The following is a 22,768-nucleotide window of genomic DNA, read 5'->3' on the forward strand; positions in this document are numbered from 1 at the left end:
AGTAATGTATTTCCACTATAATTAAGAGTTTTATTTTTTGGATTTATATATATATATATATATATATATATATATATATATATATATATATATATATATATATATATATATATATATATATATATGTGTATATGTGTATATGTGTGTGTGTGTGTAATATAAAAATGTTTCTGTGTGTGGTGTGTAACATTTTTTAGTTACACACACATCACTGTATATTATGTATTGTTCCAAGGTCTGTCTGAATACTGGATTCTGATTGGCTGGCAGGTATGCAGTTAAACCGTTTAATGCACAGATAGCTCCAAGTCGGTTTAATCACCGTTCCATAATAATGAGCTGCTTTAATTGATGCACACAAACCCAAACACATCACTCGCTCGCAAACACACACAGAGCAAGAAGAGAGATTGCTGATTTCAGTCCAATATTGCGCTGCAAAGAGCAATGCTATATATACACACACACACACACAAACACACATACATGTGCTAAAAAAGATTGGTTAAATGTTTTTAATATATTAACTATTTTTTATTATTATTCTTACTATATATATATACATGTGTGTGTGTGTGTGTGTGTAAAAAAATTAAATATTATTACCGTTCTATATACTTAATAGATTAATGCATACACACACATATATATATATTCTTACATTAAAGTTATTTTTTAAATATTAATTTTAAAATAAATTAAATGTATTATTATTATTATCATTATTTAGTGTACATTTACAACACTTGTTTAATTTTACCCATTTTTAACAAAAAAATGTAAACACTGCTTTTTCCCTTTTTTGAAAATTTGTGAAATGTAAAAAAAGTTTTCAACAAAGAAAAAACACAATGGGATTAGTGTTTGTCTCCCATGTGTCTCGAAAGAAGTTTCCCTTGCTTTACTTTCCTTCTGTGTTCCAAACATGACATTATGAAAATAGTGCATGAAATTGTGTTCTTCTCTAAAGTATGTTTCATAAAATCACTCGGTGACTGCATTTTTATTTCTTGTGTTGTTTCGCATTTGATGGATTTCGTGTCCCGCAGTATTTTCGCGGTCAGTGTGCACTGACAAACACAGCAGGCTAGCGCAGTTTCAACCGCCAACTTTCATTGAAAACGAATGACTTGTGGTTGCCTTATCGCTCCGGATCTCTCTGAGTGTGAACGCCCCTTTAAGGTGGACTGATTCAGTCGATTCCTCTCGGATGAAGTGGGCGGATTTATTACAGCTTGTTTACAGCCGATTTTTTTTGCTTTTGCCTTCATGGTCTGCAGCCTTCTGTCAGAGACTCCATTTTGTTTTTAATAAACTGACACTTATTGGTTGTTCAACGTGAAGGGTGTATAAATATATATGTGTATGTGTGTGTGTGGACTGGCTGTCTCCCAGCCGTACACCCAGAGAATGCAGCCCTTCATATGCTTACAAACAGTCCTTGGAAAATCCTACTTACACAGAGCGCTACTACAAGAAGAGGAGTGTGTGTGTGTTTATAAATATGTGTCTGTGTCTCTGAATCTGTCTACTCCATCACACACACACACACACACACACACTACATGCTCTGTGCCATGCACATTTCAGAGCAGCATGTTTTGTAACCGTGAGGACTCTGGGATTGGCTTGAGCTCCGTTTGTGGACTGATGTTTTGAATGTTTAAAATAAAACACATTGATGCAGCCAGTCAGCGTAAACACAACCTCAAATCCAGATCCAGAAGATTGTGTCATTAGACTAGCTTAGTGATTCCTCTTAGTCTCCCGACTAAACACAGAGATGATTTAATAATGTTCAAGCAGCAAAAACAGCATTAGAGTTAAGTTTGATTCAATTCTGTTCATTCAGTTCAAATTGTCCATTTCAGAGAAAGGATTTTTCTCTTGATTCAACAATTCACTTGTATCAGCAATGTTGCTTTTATAAATCTATAATATTTATAAAAAAAGTTTATTTTTATGTTTTTATACAATATTTATTTTTAATATTTTTTTAAAATATAAAAAATTAAATATACATTTGAAATATAAATGTAAGTAAATATTGCTGTTAATTATATTAAATATATATAATATCTTTACATAATATCTTACTTTAGAAATTTTGCGTTTGGTCTGTTGAAATGATGTTCCTCTAAAATATATTAATTAAAATGTTATGATGATATTATTAATATTATTATTTTACTTTTTGCACAAAAATGTCAATCTTAATAAATACTGAATTATCCTAAAAAGGCTGAAAAATCTTGAAATATTTGAGCTATATCATTCAATCTACTTCCTCTTCCAGCTCCGGGGGTGCATTATAATTGGGGCGTATCATAGTCTCTTCATTTTAATTTCTGTCAGTCTCATTCTTCCAGCTTTGAGGGGTTGAACATCACCGAGGATGTTTTAAGGCTTTCTCATTCCTGTCACGTTCCCAGACGAGTGTGAAGGAACTTTGACACCATCAGAGAACGCAGACGCTCTTCAAAGATCTTCCAGAGAGCAAAGAGATAACAGAGACTCTCTGAGCTTTTGTGTTCGAACAGACGGACATTAACGGGGCGAAGCAGAAGGTTTTCAAAGGACGTTTTCACAGTCGTCATGCATTTCATCATTCGTTTCAGTGCGAAAGCTAACTTGAACTTCATTTGGGTGTCGAGATTGCATGCATCTGATTAGATTTAATGAATGAATCAAATCTGAAATCATTAGGTAGTTAAATATTTAATTGAGTTCAATTTCAAAGCTAAATCACATTAATAAGATCCAGAAGGCTTTATGCTCACATCTTTGCTTTGTGTATTAAATGGATTTCCAACTTGTAAAACTACCAACCTCAAAAACAAAAAACAGCCTAAAACATTGAATCTATTTAAAGAGGATCTTAACATGCGCATGCATCTCATCTCAGTGTTTGTCTTTTATCATCATCCTTCTTTTGGACTGTTGTCATGACAACACCAGTTATCGAATAAATGAAATATGAAATATCAGACGCACACATGTGTGCGCACGTTTCTTGCGTGTAATCGCGACCGCGCTCTAAAGAGCTTTCTGCCTTTGAGCGTTTGTAAATATAATGCAGATGTGAGTAATTATAGCACTGCTTGAAATCTTTGTATATAGTGAATCATTGGTTATGTCACATAAACCCTCTCGGGCTCAAAACACATGCTTTCCTGCTTTCCAAATCACATCGACTTCTAATTCTACTCATGTTGCAGATTGAGCTGCTTTTTCTGTCAGCTGTTATTAGCAAAATCTGTGTTTTTATGTATGAGTTGGCTGATATTGGGAGGTGATAATATCGGGGATTACTGTATGTTTTTCAAATCAAACAGTAAACTTTGGTCGTAATGTTTGGCGATATGGCCAGAAATGATCACAATATTTTTTCCCATATCATACGATTTCAGTATTTATCATGATGTTCAGGAAATGCTTTCCAAATGTTTATTAGACCTCAAGAATGAATTGTTTTTTCAGAATTAAACACCACAGAGTAGCTACTTTTTAATTTAGGACTCTATACAATAAAATAAAAAAATCTACATACAATGCTAAAAAAATTTATACTAAAAGTACGGTAAGTTAAGAATTACTTATTATTTTAGGTGTGTTTCCATTTTTTCTGCATTCTGTTTATTGGTTTTATATAAATAATGCAAAAATGGTGCGTATTGAAATGAATTAATACAACTTTAGCAAAAGCGATATTTTAAAATGTAATTAAATGAAAATAGAAAAGTTAATTTACAGCATAACATTGCATTTTGTTTTTATAAGATGCAACAAATCTGTTATTAAATATATCTTGGGATTTATGATTTTCCTTAATTTTTATTATTATTACTTGTGAATTACATTTTAGTATATAATAGTAATATATTTGTTTCATAATTTCTTCAAGTTAAATCAGACTTTTATTGTGATGGCTTGCCATGAAGGGTTTTCTGTTTTAATTTCAATTTTAGTGTGCATTAGACCATTATTTTTTTTCTCAAATGAAGTGGTGAATTAGTTCTTATAAAGTACATATAAATGGCTAAATTCTGCATGAACATATTCTAGATCCCTTAATTCTTCCCTATTCCTAACAACTATTTAATTTAACTACATTGCTAACTATTAATAAGCAGTAAGTTAATAGTTTATTGAGGCAAAAATCTTAGTTAAGAGTTAGTTAATAGTGAAAATTGGTCCACAAACTAATGATGGTGTGACCATCGTTTCTATAGATTCACTAGTCTTATTTATTTTAAATTTTTTTGGTGTAGGACATAAAGTTATGCCGGATGGCACTTTTCCACACTGTCGCTTTCTACCTGATGACAGATGCTGATATGTCTGAGATGGACAGAGAGAGGCTGAACTGGACTGTGTCCTCATGTCCCGCATGTCTTTGACACTGATAACACACACACACACACACACACACATGAATCACTCATTCAGCAGACAGACGGGCATTAGACAGCAGACAGCTCTCAGCACTGTCTGACACACTGCTGTGTGTGTGTGTGTGTGTGTGTGTGTGTGTGTGTGTGTGTGTGAGACATGCAGTAGTTGATTATAAACACTAACTGGTTGATATGGTTAGAATTCTGTATGTGTATGTTTATCTGACTCTCGTTTGCTCATGAACAAAATCATAATAACATTGAGTTGAGTCCACCCCAAAATGAAAATGTTTTCATTAATCACTTACCCCCATGTCATTCCAAACCCGTAAAAGCTTTGTTTGATTTTGGAACACAATGTAAGATATTTTGGAGGCTTGAGACTGTCCCATGGACTGCCAAGTAAATAACAGTGTCAAGGTCCATAAAAGTATGAAAGACATGGTGAAAATAGTCCATCAGTGTTTCAACCATAACGTTATGAAGCATACAGTGACGTGAAGAGACACAGCGGAGACTGTTGAACAAGGGATTGTTGAATAAAGTCGTTATTTTTGTTTTCTACGTTTAAAAACAAACAGTAATGTACCTTTATGGATACATTTTTAAATTAAGTTTAAGGAGGCTTGTATATGTTTTCCAGTTTTTTTTTTTTTGTTTATCCGTCAGAATTTACTGAAAGGTTTGTATACTCAAGTAGCTATTTTTCTGTTTTTCCTAAATATATGCTATATTATAGTCTGGAATATTATATATTAAAATATATTAAATGCTTTTGCAGGTAAAGAAAACAAGTATTCTGTTTGGTGGCAATTCCCCTGTATCTGGGGCTTTTTGACACTTCAGCTGTCATTTTTCCACGAAACTCAGTCATCTGATCAAATCTCATGCTGATTCAAACTTCAATGTAAATGTTGAGGTATGTGTGTCAGTGTGTACGTATGGGTGTCTGAATCAGTGTATGAATGTGTGTGTGTTGGCATAATCCCGTTCAGGAAACAGGTATTCTGGGCTGCTGGCTTCTATTTATTCACACGGACACTCAAAGGCTGCCGTAAGCCTCCATTAAGACAGGAATGGAATGTATTGAGTCCTGTCTACACACACACACACACACACAGACACACACAGACATGCGCTTGCAAATTTCCATGGAGCAGGTCCTTACTTTAGCGTAGTTGAAAGCTGCTCTGCTGCTAACTTTAGAGCGCTTAAATATTCCAGCATAAAAACACATCAGCATGGACTACACAGATACACACCGCCATAGTAACACACACACACACACATGCACACATCAACCTGCACATGCATCGCACATGCATCACACAGCACCGTTTGAAGTGCATTAATATTTCTCTGTTATCAAACACACACACACACACACACACAGGTGTCCATTCATAGACCGGGCTCTCGCCGTCTCAAATCCCTCAGATTCCAGGGTCTGATCCAGGTCTCAGCGGGACATTAAAGTTTTTTCCGCTCTGGAATTTTGGGAAATTATATTCACGTCGTGCAGCGATAGCGTCAGCGCTCCGAGCACTCTGATTGGCCGCTGTGAGAGCGATAGAGGGATGAGGAGCGAGTGGAAAGTTAGCTGCAGTGGACGGCTGGGAGATGAAAGGACGGCTAAAGCTGGGATGGAGGGGTTGACAGAGAGAGAGAGAGGGCTGATATCTCTTTATCCCTGGCGTCTGGCACGCGGCGCTTTGTTCTGGATGTGTGTCTGTGTGAGGAACGGCTCGGTGGCACCACACCCCTCAGATGATAAATAATACAACTGATTTATCGCACATAATAGAATATAAAAGCAGGCATGTCCACTGATTAAAAATTACATTATTATTTCAATGGCCGTTTTTAAATATTAACAGGAATTTAGTGATAAGATTATACATATTAAATGTTTAATGGTATAAAATTGATTTAATGCATTTAGTTCATTTGAGTAAATGTATTATTATTTACATGAATATTTAGGTATTTTGATTGAAAATTAATTTTTTCAGATATTTAAATATTAATAAAATTGTTTACATATGTAAATTATAAAATTAATTCACATATATCAATGTCCAATCAATTGGACCTCACCACATTTCAACAATATGCCATAATTTCGGTAATTAAATGCATTAATATTTACAGTGCCATTTTTTTTTGCATATTTGTCACTATTAAAAGATTCAGAACATCAAAAAAAAAATTGTATTACACAAAGATGATGCAAATAAATACAAAATGCAGTTTTTAAATGATGAATTCATTTATTAAGCGAAAAAAGTTGTCCAAACCTGCATGGCATTATTTGAAAAATGAATTGCCCCCTCCTGTTAAATTATGAAAGAATTGTGATTACTCGCATATTATTTGAGAAAACTGAGTTAAATTTCACTAGCCACACCCAGACCTAATTACTGCCAGACCTTTTGAGTCAAGACATCACTTAAATAGAACCTGTCTGACAAATGAAGCATGCTTCAAGAGCAACACATCATGCCACAATCTAAAGAAATGTAAGAACAGACGAGAAACAAAACCGTTGACACGTATCAGTCTGGAAGGGGTCCAGCGAACCACAGTCAGAGCCATTATCAACAAATGGAGAAAACCTGGAACAGTGGTGAACCTTCCCAGGAGTCGCCGGCCTACAAAAATGGCTCCAAAAGCACAACAACGACTCATCCAGGAGGTCATAAGAGAACCCAGAACAACGTCTAACGACCTGCAGGACTCACTCGCCTTAACTAACATCAGTGTTCATGATTCAGCAATAAGAAAGAGACTGGGCAAAAACGGCATCCATTGGAGAGTTCCCAGGCAAAAGCCACTGCTGACCAAAAAGAACACAAAGGCTCGTCTCACATTTGCCAAAACAATATCTTGATTATAAATGTTCTGTAGACTGATGAGACAAAAGTTGAAATTCTTGGAAGGTGTGTGTCCCGTTACATCTGGTGTGAAACCAACACAGCATCTCATAAAAGAAACATCATATCAACAGTTAAACATGGTGGTGGTGGCAGTGTGATGGTCTGGGGTCAGGACCTGGACGACTTCCATAATTGATGGAAACATGAATTCTGCGCTCTATCAGAAAATCCTGAAGGAGAATGTCCAGCCGTCAATTTGTGACATCAAGCTCAAGCGCACTTGGTTTATGCAGGAGGACAATGATCCCAAACACACCAGCAAGTCCACCTCTGAATGGCTGAAGAAAAACAAAATTTAGGTTTTGGAGAGGCCAAGTCAAAGTCTGGACTTTAATCTGATTGAGATGCTGTGGCATGACCTCAAGCAGTCCATTCATGCTGAAAAACCCTCCAATGTGGCTAAATTAAAACAATTCTGCAAAGAAAAGTGGGCCAAAATTCCTCCACAGAGATGTGAAAGATTCATTGCCAGTTATTTTGCCAGGGATTGCAGATGTTGTTGCAAAGGGTGGTGCAACCAGTTGTTAGTTTTGGGGGGAAATACATTTTTCACATAGTGCCAGGCAGGTTTGGACAGTTTTTTCCCTTAAAAAAAAAAAAGGGCATCGTAGATAAATATTTAGATTTCTATAGAAAAAAGTCTAGACTAGATTTTAAAATACTCTAAATGTGCGGGCGATGTGCGATGAAAGCTTCACGTGGCAATTTGTGAACTAAAAAGCCTCTAAAATTTTAATATATAAATTTAATTCATAATATTTGAATTTTCATGTTTAGTTGTGCATCCCATAATAAACCAGGAAAAGACGTTTTTTTGTGTTAAATGTATAGAAGAAAGTATCTCTCACACTGATCTGTTGTGCATATATTTCGCTTTCGCAATACTCCAGCTTTGCATAATTATATTAGATGGTTTGGATGCAACAGAATAACTTCTGAATGACTCTGAATTTGATCTTGTTTACTAGTACGTGGGTTTAGGAGTGGCGTCATGGTTACGGATCTGGGCTCACAGCCCAAAGGTCACAGATTGACCCCTGCTGTGAGTTCAATCCATGAAGTGAAGATTTACAGAGATCCCGCAGTCATTGTGCTGTTGAGCGCGCCACTTAACCCGAGTGTGTGCTGCGAGGCGTCTGAATGACCAGAGCCGCTGGTAAGATGCTGACCACCAGCACTGGATGGTCGGGATGCCAGGAGGGTGCTCTCATCCTACGATGCATTTCCCCTGGTGTGCTGTAATAAATATTTGTGTGTGTGTGTGTGTGTTTTGGGGCAGATCGCGGCTCGTGGATGCAGGAATGTGCCACAGTTATGTGCAGTTGTTCTAGTAAGAGTGATCCGGCGTTCTCTGTAACCGCTGCCACACAAGTGTGTGTTTTCAGCTATTATGAAAGAGCACAAATCAAAATTACTGTTGGAATATGAATGTATTCTGTGGAATTGATGACTAATGCATTTTCAGTTAATAAATCTGTTGTTTAAAACTCTACGCCTGGTCATGTGATCTCAATATGAGGTGATTCATTTCATGTGAAATGAAATTTTTTCAGCTACTGATGTGACTGAAGGCTTTGTTATGTGTGGTTTTACCAGTGGTCAGTTGACTTCACAGCTGTCAATCATGATTTTCTTCTTGCATGTCTGTTGCAGGGGGAGGGGCATTCTTTTTATAGAAAGCTTTTGATTGGACGAAAATCTTTGTAGTTCAAGATGATGTCATCTGTTTTTCTTGTTATTTTTGTTTTTAATTTGCCCTCCCAGAAGCAGGCTTATCATTATTAAATAACATTAAAAACTAAAAATTATTTCATTGCTTGAAATAAAATAAACAATAACTGAGATAAAATATAATAAACATCTTTTTTAATTTTCTCTTCACAACTTAATTGTAATTAATAGTGCTGTCAATCGATCAAAAAAAATAATCACTTTTTTTTTAATGAAATAAATCACAATTTAATCACACCTAAAATTAACGTTTTTAAATATACTTTTATATTGCAATATTTTCACATTCCAGCTTCGTAAAATTACCGTTTAACCCCCGATGTCACGTGGAAGGGTCAGAGATCTCTCGAATTTCATCAAAAATATCTTAATTTGTGTTCTGAAGATGAACAGAGGCCTTATGGGTTTGGAAAAACATGAGGGTGAGTAAATAATTACAGAATTAAGTTTTTGGGGTGAACTGACCCTTTGAATAGAAGTTGAAGTACTAAATAACTAAACATAAATAATAGTTCGGAAAAAAAATAAAAAAAGGAACACAAATGGCTAAACAAGACAAAATTACTAAAACTTTAAAGTGAAAATAAAATAATAGAAAATATTAAAATAAAATGGAATAAAAATATATACATTTATACAAGTATAAATTTGCTAAACATTTATTTTGGCTATGTTTAGAGAAAAAATATTACATTATTTAAATGTGAAATTATGTAAAAAAAAAAAAAAAACACTGTTATACCGTTAAACATATTTGTTTGATGTCATTTAATTTTTGGCAGTAACACTATTTATTCACCATTAAATCTAAAACTACAGTGTAGCTGAAAAACAAAATCAAAACTAGGGGGCATTTTGAGAGCAGTAGAAACACAGATGTACTCTCACACACTGTCTTCTTCATTAGCGCAGGACTCATCGAGGTCATGGAGCGCGATCGCAGTTTCAGTTACAGACAGACGGCCAGTAAAGGAAAGAGAGACTGATGCTGTGGTGATGCAACTTTAGACCTGAGCTTTTCCCATAGAGCCCCCCTCAGCTCACACACACACACACACACACTCACACACACACACAGGGAAGGTTTGAGGTGGCGCCCCGACCTCTTTATTTATTAGCTCTGCTGAGCTGTGGAGTCTGTGGTATTTTCTTCCGAAATGCCATGCATGTGTGAGTGCATTTACGTCCGTGTGTGTGTGTGTGTGTGTGTGTGTGTGTGTTTGCGCACTCAGGCTTCAGGTATTCAGCAGGTTCAGATTTTAGATCACTTCACCAACCATGACGCAGAAATAAACAGCACTGGAGAACAGATTAACAGCCCGTAGTTTATCTTTCCTACATGCCTGTTTTAATAATATTGCTTTGATTTGTTGTCATTTTTTTGGTTTCAATTTTTTATATTAATATTTATTTAATTTTATATTTCTTATATAATAATTTAATACTTATATAAGTTTAGGTTTTATTTTCATTTCATTTCATCTATTTCATTTCATTCTATTTTTATTCTGCTGTATTTAAACAAATAAACATAAATATTACTGCTTTTCTCATTTAGTTTAGTTTAATTTAGTTTAATTTGAAGTACTAAATAACTACAAATAAATAATAATAATACAATTCTTATTTTCATTTAACATTTTAATATTTTTTATTTTAATATTTATTTTGTATTCATTTTAAAAATTATTTTTTAATATACATTTTATTTAATATTACTAATTATAATTAATATAGTAATATACTAAAATAATTTTATTTACTACATTTAATTTAATTTACAATTATATTTGGTGATGCAAGTGGTTCTACACCTACACATGGTTTATAATGATTTGCTACTTTTTAATTGGTCGCAGCTAGTATCAGTGGGAGGGACATTTGTATTCTTACACATTTGATTGGACAGAAATCGGTACAGTCCAGGATGAGTCATCGATATATTAAATCTGTTTTAGAAGATAAAGACTGTATATTTTAAATGTGAATATGTGCTAAAATAACATTTAGGAGTATACTAGCATATCGACTAACTAAAAAGTTAACAAACACCCACTTAAAGCCACTAAATTTGAGTTTTGATATGTTTCTAATATCATTTAGAGATTAAGGCAGTGATAAAGATCAGTATCAGAGTAATTTGGGGTTGTAACATGTTGATCTGATCCCACACCTCAGATATTGATTGCGGTTTGTTGCTGTGCATGTCTGTGTTTATGTGAGTGTTTTGTGTCTGACTGCGGCACATAAACAAACCAAATACCGTGGGAACAGAGAGGTGTGAATCAGAGCGTCTCTCTCTCTTTTACTCGGGCTCTCGGTCTGTCTCCATGTCTGGCTCCCGACTCCAAACCAAAATGACTTTTCCTCTTGTGTCAGCAAATAATCGGAGATCGTTCCTAACCCTGCGCAAGCCTATCACACACAGACACACACATGCACGCATGCTGTCTAAAGCAAACACATCAACCAATCAGTGCTTTCAAGTATTCACCAGTCCTCAGGATCTGTTCTCTGGAGTGTGTTTAGGTATTTATGTTGTTTTACTATAGTTTCTGCACTGGGACTTCAGAGGCTGTTTTTCGGGTGTTTCATTACTTAAATTACTTAATGTTGTGCAGAGATTATTATCCTAGATTGTTTTTTGGCTGCGGGAAAAATATTCATAGATAAATGTCTTTACTGATCTCAAGTTATGCACATATCTCATTTATTCATATAAAAAATAAATAAAATGTATGCATGTTCCTAAAACCAAAAATCAACCTTTAAATTGAATAAACCTTAATATAAATATATTGTATATAGAGAGGTTTTATTTTACATACACATACTATATATATATATATATATATATGTATATATATGTATATATATATATATATGTATATATATGTGTGTATAAAATATTTTTGTTTTGTGTAATGTGTGTAAAAAATTGACATATTTTTGTTTTTTTATTTTAATTATAATTAACCAAATGTATTATAATTTGTATAATTATAATAAATTAACTCAAATAATTTGTATAAAATTTAGTTTGTATAAAAATAAAAATATTTATAATTTGTATTATTATAATAAAATAATTAACTCAAAAACATAAATAAATAAATGTCAAGTTTGGGACCAGTACACTTTTTAAATTCTCTTATGTTCACCAAGGCTGCATTTATTTGATCAAAGATGCAGAAAAGGACTGTAATAATTTGAAATAAATTATTACAATTTAAAATAAGTGTTTTCCATTTTAACATGCTTTCAAATGTAATTTATTCCTGTGATGCAAAGCTGAATTTTCAGCATCATTACTCCTGTCTCCAGTGTCACATGATCCTTCAAAAGTCTTTACAGTATTTTTTTTTAATCAATTTAACACATCCTTGCTGAATAAAAAAATATATAGAAAATTATTTCTTAAAAAGATTTTCCTAACCCCAAACTTTTGAACAGTGGTGTATATTGTTTCAAAAGATGTCTATGAGTTTGAAGGCTGTGAATGGATTGAGATGCTGTAGTTCCAGCTTCCACCAGAAGGGGCGTCCTGGACCATGATAACCCACTCCACACTAGTCTCCACTCATCCACCTCTTCTTCTGCTCTCTATTGCTCTGCCTTTCTTTATAACTTCTCCTTCCTTCTCTTTTCATCTCCCGCTTCACGATTCCAGCAGCATGAAGAGCCAGCCTAATGTTTGATGATTAATGGCTCATTTAACACTAATGAAGGAAAATAAACAGAGCGAGCTGAGAGAAACAGAACATGCAGAAGTGACATAAACAGATTTCTGTGGTCTGGATCACTCACAGTCATTGTTTTGAAACGTGGCAGCGTGCAACATTGAGAAAAGAGACCCACACCCATAATAAAGCAAAAAAACTGATAGGAACTGTAGATACGGCCGTCGTTCGTGCAGCAGTCAGTAAATCAGCGTCTGATGGACCCACCGCCGCGGCTGGCATCGGCCTGCATGCGAATGACTTCATGCGGATGACAGCATGTCTTCTAGCCCCATTACCCTGATTTGAGGTGGCTACGCTGCAGAGATTTATGGGTAGAATTGAGTCGCTCCCCACAGGAACCGCAAGCGTGGTAGATTGTGCTGTAGACACACCCTCAGCACTCACACACACTCGTGAGGTTTCAGAGCGTCTGCGTCTCCCACTGTGACTCACTTCACATCCATGATAATCGTCCAGTGACACTGAACGCAGATCTGCACATTCCCTCTGTCCACAGCATCCTCACCCAGAGGAATCTTTTATTGCTCTGATGCCGCTCTTTAAACACAGGCTTCCCGTGGTCGTGAAAATATGTCAAATGGATCAGGGAATTTTTATTTTATTTTATTTTATTTTTATGCAGGACACGTGTCAAAAACAAATAAATAATTAATTGTATTTTATTTTTATGCAATGCACAACTTAAAAACATAAACAGAAGAAAGTGTTTTTAATTTAATTTAAACATTTTATGCAATGCACAACTCAAAAACATGAACAGGATAATAATAATTATATTTTTTTATGCAGTACAAAACTTAAAAACACAAACAGAAAAAAAAAATATTTTTGATTTAAGTTCATTTTTTTCAACGCAATACACAACTCAAAAAACATACTCTTAAGAAGGATTATGGTCGAAAAGCTTCTGCTCACTCAATTTTGTAGATAAATTAAGTGTGAATTTCTTTACAAAAGTGACATGTTAATTAAATAATTATTTTGGATGTATCTGATTATTTATGGTAAGAAAATTGTTTTATTTTTCATTTATTTTTAAGCAATACACTTAAAACAGAAAATGTTATTTTTTATTTTTATGAAATACACAACTCAAAGACATTAAATAAAATTTTTAAAGACATTAAAAAATTACATTTACTTTTTCATGCAATACACTACTCAAAACTGTAAAACACATAAGAATTCAATAATTATTTTTATGTAATACACAATTTAAAACATAAACAGATGAATTCATTTATATTTATTTTATTTTAAATAAATTTTTAATGCAATACACAAAAAAAAACGTAATTTTTTTTAAATGCAATACACAACTCAAAACTAAAACATATCAGGGAATTTTATAATTATTTTATTTTAATAATTTTTTATGCAATAAACAACTCAAAAGCGTAAACAGAAAAGTTCAGGGAATTGAAAAATGTCAAAGTCAGTTTTGTAAAGAAATTCACACTAACATTTGTCTATTAATAATTTAAGCAGAAGCGTTTAGATCAAAAATCTTTTTGGGGTCACGAGAGAAAACATAAATCCAGTCAAATGTTTCCAAAGGTTTCACTGCTACTGTATATGTTTTATAGTCTAAAATAAACCGAAATATGGAAGAGCAATTATAAAAGCTCTTATGTTTTGGAGAGCCGTTTCTATGATAATTAGCTCATAGCCATGCGTGCAGACGGGAGCTGAACTGCGGATCATTATGGCAAACGAACACAGAGAAACACTTTGAGATTTTCCATTTCATATAATGTGCTGCAAATGTTTCCAGTTTTCCATTTCATACTAAAACAAGCTCATTTGGTTAAAGGGGGTGTGAATGTGTGTCTGGAAGAGAACGCAGGGCTACAGTATCTGACTCTGAATTACCAGACTTTTAGTTTCGGTTAGTTTAAATCTCCCAGTGTGTGTTTATGATCATATATTCATATACAGTCAGCATCACTAGTACATTAACCCTGTCTTTCGAGTGACGTTTGCCCAGCCAGTGTTCCTAATCCCTGAATGACATTATTGGAGCTCTCTGATTGGTCGAGACACCGCTGCCATGGCAACTTCAGCAGGCATCGCTTCCCTACTATAGGCAAGTGTGTGTCGAGTGTGTCTGTGTTTTAGTTAGTTTAACATTACAATTGTGATTTACAGTCCTAAAAAAATTCTAGAGTGGATGTGCATTTTCCTGTCCATGCATGGAGTTTTAGAAAGCTGGATCTGTTGAAATCTAAATTGTAAATTGTTATAGTTATTTTATATAAATAGAAATATTAGTAAGGCTTTCTGTGATTTGTCTAAATGTATATAAAAAAAGAAGTTTTTTTTTAAATGTTGCATATAAAATCATGAACTAATGAGAAAATGTGCTTTGTTTTGCCTCTAAAAAGCGATTGTTTCTAAAAACATCATTAGTATGAATCAGTATATTACTGTGATTTATTTGTTAATTCATCAGATATTCTTTTGCAATTAAGGGCCCTATTTTAATGATTTAAACGCAAAGTGTGAAGCACACGGCGCAGGTGCACTCAGGGCGTGTCCAAATTTTGCTATTTTATCGACGGAAAGTCGGAAAGTATATTAAGTGTAGAAGAACATTTTATTAATATTTTAATTTTAAATTTTAAATAATTGAAATCTATTTTTATTTTCTAAAATAAGTGAAATGTAATTTATTAAGTGTATTATGGTTTTCTGTTGATGTGTCACACTTTTCACAGTTAAGTCTAATACTCTGAAAATGATATGTGTATTTAAAGTTTTTCTTTTAATGGTTAAAGCATATAATATATTTAAGTATAGGATTATATTTTAATATAATTTACAGTAAATTATAACCTTATAATCATTCAAAATTGTTCATAATAAGTAAATTATTATGATTTTTTTTGTTGATGCATTAAATATTTTTTCAGTTATAGTTTTAATATGATGAAAATTGTATGTGAATGCAGAGTATATAAAATGTATTAAAATATAATTAACTAAAAATGAATATTTAATATAGAGTACTTTAATAGTGTTTAAAATGTAACATTTGAAATAATTAAAATATATTATTTTCTAAAAATGTCAAATGTACTTTATACTGTTTATGCTTTATATAAGATGTAGTGAAGTATAGTAGCTGAATGATTCTTTTTTCAAACTAGAAGATTATTTTTAAAACATGGATTATTAATTTGTAGTATTCTTTTACAGGTAAAAACTTTTTGGTATTATGTAGACTTTGTGAAGTATATAGGGAATATATAATATAATATATCAATATTTTTAAAAATAAAATTGTAAATATAATTTATGTTTAAACTGTATGCAGCTAAATGATTATTTTTTTTAAAGTTAAACATTTATTTCAGAGTTGCATGACATAAAAAAATATTATTATTAATACTGACAATTAAATATTGCATATTTACAAATGCATCTATTTATTTCATTGTCTGTTAGTCCAGTGCATCACTGAAGAGCAGGTTCATTCACAGAAAAGCAGCTCATTTTCAGGAACACAGATCATCATGCACAGCAGCTTCCTCACCCGAAGCCGTTTTTTTTTGTTTTAATTGCATTTGTTCGGCTGCTAGTCTGCAAGCTTCTGAAGGAATATTTGAAGAGCTGCTAATGATGCCGCTTTAACTAAATCAATGGAACAAAAGAGAAACGGCATGACATAAAAGAATAAACGAGAGAATCGGGAGCTGATATTTCATACCTGCTCCTCTGCATTAACCAAATGTCAAAGAGAAATAAACACCTGCAGAAAAAGTGACTGACAGCTGATGTTCTGAGCAGTTTAAGATCAAAACATATGGAAAATAAAACTAGTTAGTGAGTCACTGACGACAGATGAGATCAGCACCTGCTCAAGAATGAGTCAAATGTGCTGCTAACACACAGCTTTCCAAGTGTGATGCGCCACTGGCCTTTAGTTTAACTTTTATTGTTGCAGCAATTAGTATTCAGCACCGTTTAGAACACCTCCCTCCCTCTCCCTCTCTCTCTCTCTCTCTCTCTCTCTGTTTACTGCACAGTTAGTATAGCTTATCGCCTGGCAACCACAATAAAAGTACACCAAGTCAGCAGCAGCAGAGCCAGGGTCTGATGAAACACTAGAACACCTCCAGCAGCGAGAGAGAGAGAGACAGATGTGTGTTTGAGTTGGTCTGCACCTGAAGTGAAGGGAAGACGAGTGTGACAGGTGAAACTGGAAGTGCACAGGTATGTGATCAGTGTATGTGTGTTTAGTAGTTTTGTTAAGCGGTTTTTGCGTACTAATCACACTCGATGCGTGTGGACTGCGGTGTTGAGAGATGTTCTCAGTGAGAAGTTCTGCTTTGGTCAAGGCACTCGTTTGAGCTGATGAACGGTCAGTTGGTGTGGTTTGCGGCTGCTGAGGTGTGATGATGTTCTGTGACTGCAGCAGAGGAAGGTGAACAGGTGGATGAATGAGTTTTCTATGAGGGAAGCGTTGAGATCCGGCTCTAGATGTTCTGAATGTGTTTCTCGGTGTCGGAGACTCTGACAGGTAAAGGTCAGGATCACAGCGGAGCTCCTCCACACTCCAGCTGATCCAACCGCTTTGAAACAACCACACACCTTCAAAGGTCACCACATCTGTCTGTCTATCTGTGTGTGTGTCTGTCTGTCTGTCTGTCTCTCTGTCTGTCTCTATCTATCTATCTATCTATCTATCTATCTATCTATCTATCTATCTATCTATCTATCTATCTATCTATCTATCTATCTATCATCGTCCGTCTGTCTCTGTCTGTCTGTCTGTCTGTCTGTCTGTCTGTCTGTCTGTCTGTCTGTCTGTCTCTATCTATCTATCTATCTATCTATCTATCTATCTATCTATCTATCTATCTGTCTGTCTCTCTGTCTCTCTGTCTGTCTGTCTGTCTGTCTGTCTGTCTGTCTGTCTATCTATCTATCTATCTATCTATCTGTCTGTCTGTCTGCCTGTCTGTCTGTCTGTCTGTCTGTCTGTCTGTCTGTCTGTCTGTCTGTCTGTCTGTCTGTCTATCTATCTTTCTATCTGTCTGTCTATCATTTTGTCTATCAGTCTGTTGTTATTATGTCCATCGGTTAGCCACCATTCTGTCATTCTTTCAATCTAACGTTCTTTCCATCTTTCTGTTGTTATCTATTTATCTTTATATTCTGTTATTTTGTCTATCATTCGTTTTAATGTGTCTGTTATCTACCCATTCATCCATACATCCTTCATTCTCTTGTTCTTTCTATCTGTCGTTCTTTGTTATTCTGTTGTTCCATCCATCCATCCATCTATCATTCTATTTATCATTCTGTGGTTCTGTCATTCCATCATTATTCCATCCATCTCTCCATCTATTCATCTTGTCCATCTCTCATCTACCCGTTTAAACCATCATTTCATCCATCCCTCCATTGATAGTTGAATAGTGAAGGGTTAATGTAAGGTCAGGCAGACGTCTGACTGTGTGTGAGCACACTTATCTCATGCCTGCTTACCAAATGAACAAATAAAGGCCATCAAATACTAATTTGAGTTTAAATGACTGGATTATGAGAGAAGAGAGTGTGAAGTGATACATGAAGCAGATACAGTCATTATCCCAGTCAACAGTCAATATTTGACCACAGAATCGAGCGACTGACCAATCAGAATCGAATATTCCGGAGTGTAATAATCTGTTAAATGACTGCAGTGTTTTGAGATGACTGTATTTCTGTAAATTGGTGGTAACGCTGTGTTTGTGTGTGTTTCAGAGTCTGGGCTCCATCGACAGGAAGGGAACGCGGCAGAGAAGGTGAGACACGTCTGTGTCATGCTCTCGTTTGGGTGATGCTAGGGTTAAACATGGCATAGGCATGTGTTTGACCTTAACTGGTCCAAGTGACCCACAGAACAGAGAGAGTATCTAGTTTTCTGGAATAAGCATTTATAATGCCAACCTAAATCCGATTATGTGTTAGTCTGAACTGTTTGCCAAAGTGGGAACTTATTTCTTTCTTCTGAGAGAATTCAAAAGTGAGAAAATTTTTTCCTTCGGGGCGTTTCTTAATTTTTTGAATGCATAAAATGTGATGTGTTTAGGGGTAGAGTTAGAATGTGTTTAGAGTTCATCTACAGTCAATTTAAGTAGCTTAAAATTATAAAAATCCATGTAAGGGACTCCTAAAAGTTGACAAAATTAGCAGATATATGCATGTATACAGTCCTACAGTACAGATGAGTTGTTGCTTTGTTCAGTAACATAGATTCACTTGAGCGATAATAAATAAAGAACGAAGAGATTATAATAAACATTGAGTTTATTATGTATGCTTGTCACGATAAAAACTTTTTGTTGTGTGATGTATTGCCCCAGAAATAATTGCGATAATCAATTATTGTCATTTTAAAGACCATTTTATGCCACTGAATATAAAATCATAACAACATAAAATGCAAGACCTACACACTTTGCAAATGACAACAAACTTTTAATTTTTTTGAATTTTTATATCATGGAATTTGAGCAAAGTAACGAGTAGAAAAAGAAAAAGTAAAATGCACAACGACTTTGTATGGAGATTTTTCCATATACAGATTTTTCCCGGACCTTCTTATCTCTGTAAATTACACTATTACACTATTAGACTATTAGACACTATTGCTGAAAAACACAATCCCTACTCAGCAGTCAGATGTCTGTATGCACAAAGGCACAGATCACTAAACGAAACCAAATCTGCAGATGAAACTTGTGTTACCTGTGGGTTACGCATCACTTGTATTTGCACATCTGTGTTGCATCTCAACAGTAAGTGTCTTAAATATTTTAGTGCTCCGACATGTTAAATCATCTCATTATTGTGGGTCTGAGTCTGTGAATTATGAAACTGTCACACAATGTAGCGTAGGAGAGCCTTCCTATCAACAAGAACACCATGTTACCTTGGTTACTCCATTGAAAATGGCAGATCTCCTAAATCTGTCACTAATGGCTGACTAATGAGAACTGAACTGCTGATCGGATCCGATCAAAGACGAAGCCTTGTGTTCCTCTCTGGGTAGGTTATGTAAAGCTGCTTTGTGAGATTTCTCAACCCAGATCGATGATAGCTGATATAGTGTTGGTTATTTGGTCTAATTAGTATGTCATCATTGTCAGTAATTAGTTAGTGTGTGTGTGTGTGTGTGTGTTCTGGTCGCAAATAAACAGCTCCCTGTAGCAGTTTAACAATGAGTCCTTTCCAGAGGCAATTTTTCATCCTTGTTGAAAGTGAAACGCTATGCCAAGCAACAAAATCATATTTAAAGATTTCACAAAATCTAAAATCAAACTGACAGCAAAAGTTCAAAAGTTTGGGATCAGTAAGATTTTTAAATGTTGAATGTAAAAGAATTCTTCTGCTCACCAAGGCTGCATTTATTTGATCAGAAATACTGTAAAATTTGTAAATATTATTTCAATTAAAAAACTTTTTTTCTACATGAATATAGTTTAAAATGTAATTTATTTCTGTGATGTGCAGCTGTATTTTCAGCATCATTACTTCAGTCTTCAGTGTCACATGATCCTTCAGAGATCATTGTAATATGATGATTCGCTGCTCAAGAAACATTTCTGATTATCAATGTTGAAAACAGTTGTGTTGCTTCAAATTTTATTTTTCAGAATTCTGTGATGAATATACAATTCAAAAGAACATGCATTTAAATGTTTTCACTGTCACTTTTGATCAATTTAATGCCTCCTTGATAAGTAAAACTATTAATTTTTTAAATGAATTAAAAAAAGCATCCTTTTGAACGTTTTAGAGACCTGTCGCATAGAGTATATCCCATAAGTTGTCTTCAAATCAAATTGAATATGAATCACTTTTTCAATTTTTTTTTAACCTAAAAATGTGTGTAGACAGTTTATTTTTTGAACATAACTCTGAAATATACTATTTTGTTTGTGCATATGCGGTTTACTTGCTGCTAAGTGTAACGGACTAAATGCTGGCAAACTTTGGAAGACTTTCCAGTCAGGCAGACAAAATGAAACCTGTGTGGCCTCACGCTCAGTTAAGTCAAATTCAGCCAGTCACTTTGTTTTTGTGTGCAATTAGTGAACGAACTGAATTAGCGAGGAATAAAATGCATGCACCGTAACGGTCGCACGTTTAAACGTCTAGCAAGCAATTGTGAACAAATCACATAAACCTTAAGTTGTCAGAATAGTTATTGTGGGTTGCATAACTAAAGGGAGAAAATCAAATGAATTAGCATGAGTGATATATGGCAGCAGTGTGCGCATGTTTCTCCGTCTCTCTCTCTCTCTCTCTCGCTGACCCACATAAGCATTTTTCACATAGACAGTCTAATAACTTTAATAAGTGTGCATGTTTCAGTGTTTGGTTTTGTGGTTGATGTGTGTATGTGTAAAGGTTGACTCAGCCATGTGTGTGTGTGGAGGGGCTGGCTTTGTGGTTTGTGTCTTTGATGTGGTTTGGCCATGAAAAGTCTGACGGTTCCCCAACAGTGCCGCGCCAGACACACACACACACACACCTCAGTAAGTAAGCCCCACCAGAGGAACTTTCCCGCGAAAACATTGCCTGGCATCTCACTCATTTCTGTGTGTGTGTGGCATCGTCTTTTCCATTCTCTCGCACACAGGCTTATATATGCGCAGGTTTGGCCGGAGGTCTGGTTGTAGGTATGGAGATGACACACCGGAAACCACCGGCTCGGAGAACTTCCTCACAAACACACGCTGTTGTGTGTTACTGAGCGTGTGTGTGGTTTACATCTATAAATGTATGACACGTTCACACACTCGTGATCTGCCCCAGCAAAAAACAAATCACTGTGATGGCCGTCTCCACTGTGATTGGAATCTTGACGCCTGTGGAATTGTGGGATTCTGGAGGGAACGACAAGATGGGAGACGCTTTCGTCCATTACGGCATTCCGGCAAAGACCACAGAGAGAGAGAGAGAGAGTGAGAGAGAAAGAGAAAGAAAGAGAGAGACTGGGCGAGTAGGTGGCCCTCTAGAGAAGCCACTTTTATTTCGGAGTTCTGGGAAAATGAATCAGAAGTGTGTACTAGACTGTACTATATGTGTTTATAGCTGTATTAGATTAGATTACATTCAACTTTATGTCATTGCACATGTGGGTACAAGGCAACGAAATACAGTGATATTAGGTGTTGATATTCTTTATAATCGAGAATATACCTACTATTCAGCTTCGGAATTTACTTTTTGACTAGAGGTCGACCGATGTATCGGTATTGCCGATTAATCGGCACCAATAGTTGATTGCTGAACAATGCTGCCTTTTTAAATTCAAATTTGTTTTCCAGATTTGGTCCAAATTTTTTAATTGCAATTCAAATTTAAATGTCAGGAAGAAGAATGGGAATTAATTGCAATTCAAAAAACTAATTTAACTGTTTTTTTTTAAACTAGCATAATCGAGACAAACGTTTAACCTTGATTTAAAGTTTTGCGAAAATTTTAAGAAGTCTTAGAATTTGATGGTGTATGTAGGTGATGGATGGACAGAGATGGACAGATAGAGAAAGAGAGAAATTGTTGAATGGAGAGATGGATAGAGAGAGAGATTGAGTGGTATGGATAGATAAATGTTTGAATAGACAGATTGATAGATGGAGGGAATGAAGGAAGGACGGATTGATTAATAGAGAGAGACAGATAGAGAAACCGACAGATAGACAGAGAGACAGATAGATAAATGGATATTTAAATGTACAGATAAATAAAAAGATTGATGTATAGAGGGATAGAGAGATTAATGGATATCTGAATGTACAGATGGATGGATGGACGGATGGATGGATGATAGATAGATAGAAGGATAGATTTAATATATTTTTGGGGATTTGAATGGAAGAACACTTCATTTCCCAGAATGCATCACTGATGTTGAATTTATTTGAATTGTGAATTCAGTAAATTCCAGTTAAACTTCCATTGAGGG

General features: G+C 34.8%; 1 protein-coding gene across 3 annotated transcripts in view; it reads left to right on the top strand.

Moving 5' to 3' along the window:
- The window catches only part of LOC113041986 (ankyrin repeat and fibronectin type-III domain-containing protein 1-like), a 68,788-nt gene that overhangs the window by 18,254 nt on the left and 27,766 nt on the right, over positions 1–22,768 (top strand). For all 3 annotated transcript variants that reach the window (XM_026200574.1, XM_026200576.1, XM_026200573.1), the window contains one exon: positions 18,556–18,596. In XM_026200574.1, coding sequence (XP_026056359.1) covers positions 18,556–18,596 — 41 coding nt within the window. The remainder of the gene's footprint in view (positions 1–18,555; positions 18,597–22,768) is intronic.

The sequence above is a fragment of the Carassius auratus genome, chromosome 24, assembly GCF_003368295.1.
Source record: "Carassius auratus strain Wakin chromosome 24, ASM336829v1, whole genome shotgun sequence".
Lineage (NCBI taxonomy): Eukaryota > Metazoa > Chordata > Actinopteri > Cypriniformes > Cyprinidae > Carassius > Carassius auratus.